This window comes from Festucalex cinctus, chromosome 13 (genome assembly GCF_051991245.1).
Source record: "Festucalex cinctus isolate MCC-2025b chromosome 13, RoL_Fcin_1.0, whole genome shotgun sequence".
NCBI lineage: Eukaryota > Metazoa > Chordata > Actinopteri > Syngnathiformes > Syngnathidae > Festucalex > Festucalex cinctus.
This window is the reverse complement of record NC_135423.1, coordinates 7,326,040-7,335,155: the sequence shown is the minus strand read 5'-3', so window position 1 is coordinate 7,335,155 and position 9,116 is coordinate 7,326,040. Positions and strand designations below refer to the sequence as shown.

At 42.0% G+C, this 9,116-nt stretch overlaps 1 protein-coding gene across 1 annotated transcript; it reads left to right on the top strand.

Annotated features, from left to right (window-relative positions):
• Window positions 1-7,197, top strand: p2ry1 (purinergic receptor P2Y1). The gene is made up of 2 exons (XM_077541862.1): window positions 1-293; window positions 3,132-7,197. The coding sequence occupies exon 2, from the start codon at window positions 3,166-3,168 to the stop codon at window positions 4,225-4,227; it is 1,062 nt and encodes a 353-aa protein (XP_077397988.1). The 5' UTR covers window positions 1-293; window positions 3,132-3,165; the 3' UTR covers window positions 4,228-7,197.
• The last annotated feature ends 1,919 nt before the right edge of the window (window positions 7,198-9,116 follow it).

Genomic DNA, 9,116 nt, shown 5'->3' with positions numbered 1-9,116 from the left:
GCCTGCAGCTGTCTCTTTCTTTCTGTTGCTCTGTCCCTCCACCAACTCCGTTTTGCTGCTGGCCACCTTCCACTTTCTCGCACAAGCCCCCCCCCCCCAACCACGTAACTGACTTTCACACACACGCGCATACACGCACACCCCAACACAGCCTCTGTGCATGCACGGTCGAGAGTGCGCAACTTTTTCAAGCGTCTTAGCGGACCGACCAGAGAGACACCTGACTCAGTCTTGCTCTTTCTGATCGTCTCCCAAGTGGGAATAGGAATGTGGGCTGCAAGTGGAGCTAAGAGGTGAGTACACTACGTCTGTGTATGTGTTCCAATGTGCGTTTTTATATGCGTGTGTGCACATATATATATATATATATATATATATATATATATATATATATATATATACACACACACACACATTCATACCTTCGTACCGCAAGCAGGTTCCAGGTTCGAATGAGGTGCCCTTGAACAACCACAAGAAAATGGGAGCTGAAAAAAAATAAAAATAAAAAATCCGTCAGTGTGTGTGTGTATATATATATATATATATATATATATATATTAGTGCTGACTTTGTCTTTGACCCATTTGCTTGTTACGGTTAATAAATGTAACTTTTAGCATGCAAAATGTAGAATATATACCAAGCTACTGATGAAGTTTTTCTTTTCAAATCTTAAAATGGCTTATGTTAACCTAAAACCAGGATTACAAATTTCACAAATTGGTCACAACAAAAAAAAACAGTATACCCTCGTTTTCCACTAGTTAGGTTCTAAAAAAAAAAATACCCGCAATAAATGTTTTACATTATTTATTTTGCATGTTTTCCCCATGCCCGCGTGGGCCTTCTCCGGGTACTCCTCCCACATTCCAAAGACATGCATGGTAGGTTAATTGGGTGCTCCGAATTGTCCTTAGGTGTGCTTGGATGGTTGTTCGTCTCTGTGTGCCCTGCGATTGGCTGGCAACCAGTCCAGGGAGTCCCCCGCCTACTGCCTGAAGCTGGCTGGGATAGGCTCCAGCACCCCCTGCGACCCTTGTGAGGAGCAAGCGGTTAAGAAAATGGATGGATGGAAAAATGTTTTAAGGCTCTAAAACTACACTACACTACACAGTTTATACACTTTTCTCATCGACTAAAAAAAATCTGCGATACAGCGAGGCCACGAAAAGTGAACCGCGTTATAGCGAGGGAACACTGTACAGTGAATCCACAATAACTGAATTGCCAAGTAGCGAGTGGACACTATATATACAGAGACGGCCATTTCCGTCTCTCTGTCTGCCCACCTTTTCGGCAAAGTGCCCGCCGAGTGCTTTATGACACAAAAAAAAATACACGGAATGACAAGGACGGTGTGCACTGACCCAGTTCGGCGAACGAAAACCTGCTTCAGTCAGTGCTGCAGCGGTCTGTTTTTTCAGATAAAATGTGGCTCCTTCATGAGTAAAATTAATGAATGAGGCCATTGTTGTCCCCCATTGTTTCTGTTTGGTAACATGTCTCACTCAGTGACTGATTTATTCAAAGCGATGTGGTTTTCACACTTCCCCACTGTCCCATTGAGGAATGGAAAACTGACCACAAACCAAATAGAGCTAAGATGTTGCTACATATTAAGTGATTAACACATTAACTCATTCACTCCCAACCATTTTCACAGAAGTGTTTTCCTGGATTTTGACTGATTTTTCAAGGCCCGCGACATATTATGTTCTATTGCTATAAAAATATGTAACATACCAAAAGAGAGATTAGAGTCTCTTCTTTTATCAGGTCAAAAAAAAGTATATTCCTATCTGTTTCCGCTGTGCAGCAATTAGCAATAGAACATAGCTAAGTTTCATCGTTTTTCACAATTCTGCTTATAACTGTGGGGAAATCAGCTTGTTTTAACATGGCCTGGTTGATCTCTTATACTCTGCTGCCACTCAAGCATTTTCTGCAGTAGGGAGACTGCATCAAAGCCTTCTCTATGCTCTGGCATAAAAAACAACAAAAAACGTATAAATACGTCTTTGGGACACTTAAAACATTTAAAATATGACGTATTTATACGTTATTGGGAACTAATGAGTTAATCACTGAATTCATTATTAAAAAGGAAGTCAACCCATTTTTTTTGACAATATAGTCTAAATATGGTATTCTGGTTAATATTACGTAATGTGTAATGAGTTTAATATGAGTTAAGCAGCAAAATCCAGCCTTTTTTATCCATCTCATGGGGCGGCCATTTTGTCACTTGCTGTCAATTGAAGATGACGTCACAGTTGCTCAGGTCTTAGGTAACAACCAATCACAGCTCAGCTTCAGAAAACAGGTAAGCTGTGATTGGCCGTTGCCGAGCAACATTGACGTCGTCTTCAATCGACAGCAAGTGGCAAAATGGCCGCCCCCTGAGCTGGATCAAAACAGCTGGATTTTGCTTCATAACTCAAATTCCACAAATGTAATATTAATCAGAATGTCATGTTTAAACTAGTGAGGTCATATGTAGACATATGTTAGACAGAATCATCGTCTAACGTTAGTTCAGTTAGTTTTGACATTTTGATATGAATATGATTGCATTTAATCTTTAGTGCATACAAACCCAAAAATGTGTAAATACGTTTTTAATACTTAGTCCTTCACTTGCAAAAACGTATTTACTCGTTTTTGTTTTTAATGCAAAATCATACAGAAGGCTTTGACATGAAGTGTTAGCTTAAAGCAATGGTAGTAATTACAAAAACATGAAGTGTTAGCTTAAAGCAATGGTAGTAATTACAAAAAAAGGGCCAGCAGGTGGCAGCACAGTATAAGAGATCAGCCAGGGCCAGGTTGCAACAAGCTCTTTTTGACAATTTTTTCACCAGGAATGTGAATAATGATGAAACTTAGCTTCCCATGCTAATTGCTACAAAACGGAAGCAGATAGAAACATACTTTTTTTTCCTGATGAAAGAAGAGACTCATCTTTCTTTTGGTAGGTTCCATGTTTTTATAGCAATACAACAGAATATTGTGTGGGCCTTGCAAAATCAGTCAAAATCCAGGATAACAGCCGGCAGTGAACGGGGATTGCTTCCTTGAAAATGGCTGCGAGTGAATGAGTTCATGTTTTCTTCGATTTCCTCATGCAGTCAAAGGCCAAGCCCCTGCCGCTGACCGGACACCATGACCTCCGACCTCAACCTGAGCTCCCTGCTGAACGCGAGCGAGCTGCACAACCAGTCGCGAGGATGCTCGCTCACCAAGACGGGCTTCCAGTTCTACTACCTGCCCACCGTCTACATCCTGGTGTTCATCGCGGGCCTGCTGGGCAACAGCCTGGCCATCTGGATGTTCGTGTGCCACATGCGGCCGTGGAGCAGCATCTCCGTCTACATGTTCAACCTGGCGCTGGCCGACTTCTGCTACGTGCTCTCGCTGCCCTTCCTGATCTTCTACTACTTCAACAAGACCGACTGGATCTTCGGCGACGCGCTGTGCCGGCTGCAGCGCTTCATCTTCCACGTCAACCTGTACGGCAGCATCCTGTTCCTCACCTGCATCAGCGTGCACCGCTACACCGGCGTGGTGCACCCGCTCGAGTCGCTGGGCCGGCTCAAGAAGAAGAGCGCCGTGGTCACCAGCGCGCTGGTGTGGGCGGCGGTGGTCCTCGCCGCCTCGCCCATCCTCTACTACTCGCGGACGGGCGCCAAGCGCAACGCCACCACCTGCTACGACACCACCACCGAGGATGAGCTGCCCGCTTATTTCATCTACAGCATGACCTTGACCGTCTTCGGCTTCTGCATCCCCTTCGTCATCATCTTCTGCTGCTACGGCATGATCGTCAAAGCCTTGATTTGCAACGACATGAACAACGCGCCCCTCCGGCAGAAGTCCATCCACTTGGTCATCATCGTCCTGGCCGTCTTCGCCGTCTCCTACCTGCCGTTCCACGTCATGAAGAACCTCAACATGCGAGCCCGGTTGTACTTCCAGAGTCCGGCCATGTGCGACTTTAACAACCGCGTCTACGCCACCTATCAGGTGACCCGCGGATTGGCCAGCCTCAACAGCTGCGTGGACCCCGTCCTCTACTTCCTGGCCGGCGACACCTTCAGGAGGAAGCTGTCGCGGGCCACCAGGAAGCCGTCCAGGAAGGGGGAGAACGCGCCGCAGTCCAAGAGCGAGGAGACGGCGCTCAATAGTCTGGCGGAGTACGTGGAGAACGGCGAGCAGCGGATGTGAATTCGTACGGACCCTGTACGGACCCTGTACGGACCCTGTACAGACCCGGGGGCCATTTTTGTTTTTTACCATGTGATGACTGTCAATGTGGATCACTGACCTGTAAATGACTGGATAGCCGATAGCCCATATATGCCAGTGCAAGCCGTTGAAGTCACAGGGCGGCCATCTTGTTACTCCCACCTCATGAGCAGACTACTCTTATAAACTATACGGTATACGTACAGATGAGACATATACAACTCGTAGGCAGTTTGTATAATGCTGCATTCGAGGATGGTCAGAAGTCCGACTTTAAACCAGGAAGTGTGTACGGGAACGCCCCCTTGAACTTGGAAATTCCACTTGCGAAGTCGGGAGGGGAAAAAAAAAAAAAAAAGGACCCGAATTCACCGAGGGACTGGCGTCACTCTACAATTGCGACCCACTTGGAAGCATAGATCATAAATTAGGGGTGTTAAAATAAATCAATTTGACAATATATTGCGATATTACAGCGCACAATTCTCAAATGGATTCAATAGGAAGCCAAATCGATTTTTAAGCATCCTTTTTTTGATGGAAAAATATTCAACAAAACGTCTTACTAAGGGTTAAGGTTCAAACCTTAAGCACGGAACAACGTTATATTAATGGAACATTAAGCCTTAATATTTTATTTCAATGCTGTTCAAACATGAAACAGATTACAACCTCTTTGTTAAATACAGTGGCTCACAGTTATAAGATGAAGTTTCAGATAAATAAATCATAGTTTTTCATACAAATCTTACAGTGTACATGTACAAGTTTACTGATTAGTATTTTCTAAATTTGAATAAAAAAAAATTTGCAACAATCAACTTGTAAATTCGTATCGGGATTAATTGGTATCCAATCGAATCGTGGCCTATGAATCGTGATGTGAATCGAATCGTCAGGTACTACTGGGCAATTCACACCCCTACCGTGAATGGTAAAACACAATTTACTCGAGTATAAAACTAGATTTCTTCATTCATAAATATTCGACATGCCTTCACGTAACACAACGTACGTGACAGTATGCCGCTATCTCCCGGCATCAAATTATACAGTGAACTACTGAAATATATGGAGTGCTTATGAAATACGATAAAAACAATGAATGAAGCAAAATTGCGAGAAGCAAAGTTTGCTGAAGGTCAAAATGAGTTTTGAGGACCAAAATTAAAAAAACAACTTACCACTATGCGCCATTTTGGTTGTTTACGCTTTCGAGTCGGAACTGGGAAAAACCAACTCGGATATATCCGACGTCCGACCATCCTCGAATGCAGCATAAGGCCGGAGGCGGGGTGGGGGGGGGTTGTAATGGGGTGGTCACTATTTGTTAGCAAGTAAAAAAATAAATAAATAAGTTAACAACAACTTTTTCTTTTATCGCTCAGTTCTTAGACCCCAATATTAGATTTGGCAGAGCCATCTTTTGTTGAATTACAGTTATAATTCTTGAATAAAACCGGTATACAAGTTTCCTCCTGTACTACATACATGTACTGCACATAATTTATACATGTATTTAAGGCAAGTTTTAAAATGTCTGAAGTCCTCTTGTTTATGTTTAATACATTTAAAACACCATAAATCATGCGGTTTCTACTAAGTATTGTCTCAAATGCTCTCCAATTTCGAAACTATAAAATGTATAGGATTGTATGCCAAGAAACGATTCTTCGGAGGAGCAATATGGCGGCCTCGCCACCTCAAAAGTCTTACCCTATCGGCTATCCAGTTATGTATATATATAGATAAGTGATGTGGTTACACTCTCGTGCTGTGTTGTTGTGCACGCGTGTTGTCTTACGTGACATGCACCGGCCAAAATTATAGGTACACTTACGCAATCAATCGACACTCAAAGCTAAAAGTGCCTTTACAAAGATGCTAACGCGCCCTTTTGATGTGTTCGGTGATGCTGGCTGGTTGATATTCATTCATGATTAGAGCTGTCAAAATGAACTGATTAATCGACAAGTAATCTATGATCAAATTATTCGGCAACCGTTTATAAATAAGCGAGTAATTGTTTGCCGCCATTTTTTTTTAATTGAATTGTCCAAATCCTCTGATTTAAGGTTATCAACAGTAATTGTTCGCTGATTTCTGTCGTCCTTCAAGAAATAAGACTAATTATCTTCTGTGTTTAATCAAAATTAGATATTTTCAAACATCTGTTTTTACATTGGAAAACAATGACCGAACTGGTAACATAGTACAACATCAAACCGCTTTTTAAATTTATTTATTTATTTTTGATCAAATACGAAGTACAAAATAAACACCAATCACTTGCAAATAAACAGTAATCAGGGGAAATACACTTTAATGCAAAATTAAAATGAATCTGATTAGTCAATCGACTGAATAGATTAATCAATTCTAAAAATATTTAATAGTGACAGCACGATTCTTGATTGTGTCAAATATGATCAATGTATTTATGCGTCATCCGCATTATGTTTCGTTGCGTCGTCGTAGCGCGTTACTTATCAGTCAAAACATAAACATCTTTGTAAAGGCAGAATTTCCGCTACATCTCATCAGACTGTCCAGCTGTGCCTAAAATGGTGGCCTTTCCGTCATCCCCGTGAGGACTACAGACCGCTGATGATGTCATACTTGGGACTAAAAAAAGGTTTTGCACTTAAATTTGCTGAGGAGTAAAAGAGATGAAAAAGATTGCAACCTGCCTTCTGCAGTCGCCGAGCGCGAAGCTCCATCAATGACTGTTAAGCAGCTTTTGGGGGGGATGGAGCGGCCGTAATAGACTTGGAAGGATTTTATTGATGTACTGGTCATAATATTAGGTACACCTGACGACAGTCAAAACAGGAGCCGTACTGCATTTTTGTCATACTGAGATATTACTATTTATGATGCAGCTCGTTTGTTGGATGTGTGTCCTGTGAATACACTCACCAACATGGAGTTTTTAAATGCACTACAGTGAACGGGGGCGGGAGGGGGGGGGGGTCATCTGCATAATGAATGTTGTTTTCACTGTACAGGATGTTGTCTAATGTGTAGAGTCTAGACGCAAAACACTGTCGCTAAAACTTGACTGTTTGTTGCAACATGGAGAATAAAAGGTGTTTTCAAAGAGAGACACGTTGACACTGCACGGGCCATCAAGCCCTAATTGCAAGTCGGCTCAATTATCTTGGCTGCATTCCATCTGAGGTACTTTTTTAACCACTTTCACATTGCACAGTACTGTTTTCCATTTTTGTTGACCATAACTGTACGAATAGTAAAGTGGTTAGTGTGCTCGCTATGTAAACAGCGAGTCACTGGTTCGAAACCAGCCCAGGCTTATTTTTTTTTCCTCCTCCTTTCCTCTCCTTCTCTCTCTTCCTCCACAATTTCTTGCAAGCCTTTTTGTTTCAAATGTTACTGAACTGTTTTACTTCCGTGTTAGAAAATTAACCAGCAAAACACCGAATATTTCATTTTAAAAAATGACATCGCCATGGTGTCAAAGGTAAGATTTAATCATTATATGCTTATAGTTAACTTTTGGAAGGGGTTAAAATACCACTTTGCTTTTGTGTTTTTGTCATTTTCTGCGATATATGGAAATCAAATGAAAATGAAAACCAGCAACTGTCCATAATTTCTAGCTCTGTCGAAGAAGCCAAAATATTCATTTTCAATTTGTTTTCATCCTCCTCATCCTGCAGGGTTGTTGACTTTCCTTTTCAACGTTGCCATGAGGATGCAACAGAACAAGGGGAGGAATAAAAGAGCAGCACTTCTTTCCTTGAGCTTATCCTAAGACATCTCTTGTGTTTGTGGCAATGAGGGAGGGGAGGGGGGGGGGGGGGGGGGGTCTGGTGTTGGCCGAAAACCCGAGGGGGAACGCCACACATCGCTGTGGGCACCAATCTCCCTGCTTGGCGTGTGAATAAAAAACAAGCTTTTCGATCTGTTCCACACTTGGGCGCCTGAAGGTGATGAAGACCTTTCCCCCACCCTCGCCGTTTTGTTGCTTCTTTTGTCAAAACAAAAGTTAAGCGTCGACAGCCGTCCTTAAATCGCAGAGATTTATGTCCCCACTTGTGTGTGCCCTTTGATTAATGACAGGAAGGTACCCTTGCACCAAATGTGGAAGCCACGTATCTGCCGTAAAACTACAAATGAGGGATTTTGGGACATGTGGCGTGTTGACGAGCATATTGGATTCAATCCTACAGTCGAAAGGCAAGGAACGGCTGAATGAAGATTGTTGGGTGAAGACCAACCCTTTCGGGGGAGCTACTGACGGCTCTGCACAGATGACGACCACTTCAGTCACATTGGTTTTGAAGTTGATACGACGATAAAATCGGAAGGATGGTTTTGCAGCGGAGGACCGTTACGTGGGTGAAAATAATCACACTTAATTCACACCGAACGTAGATTTGAGCCATGAGATCTCACTTCACAAATTCTGGGTGTGTATTTTGTTTTTCTTTTGCGTTTTGCGAAACGCATTCTCCCCCAAAATGATGAAAAGTTTCCTAAAGTAACTCCAATATTGTTACAGTGCAAAGTTATTTTAGTTATTTTAAAATTAAAATTAATTCAAACTGAAACCACATTTTGTGTTTACAAAACTAATGCATGAGCTTTTGGGGATGATTTTAAATGTGATTTTAAGTAGATTTGTTTTGATATTAACCGCAATATTAACTGTTTGAAAGTGTGTCACACAGAAGTGACGTCATAAAAAAAATAATAATACTGAAACTAACTAAAACTAAGCACTCATCAAATAACAAAAACTAATAAGAATTAATAAAACCACCCTGAAAACTAACTAAAACTAAACTAAATAAAAAAAAAAAAAGAAAGAAACTCAAGCAAAGAGATACAAGCAAACGTCGCAT

Bases quoted from the DNA above. Each gene is read 5' to 3' on its own strand.
- p2ry1 (XM_077541862.1), top strand. From the start codon at position 3,166: ATGACCTCCGACCTCAACCTGAGCTCCCTGCTGAACGCGAGCGAGCTG.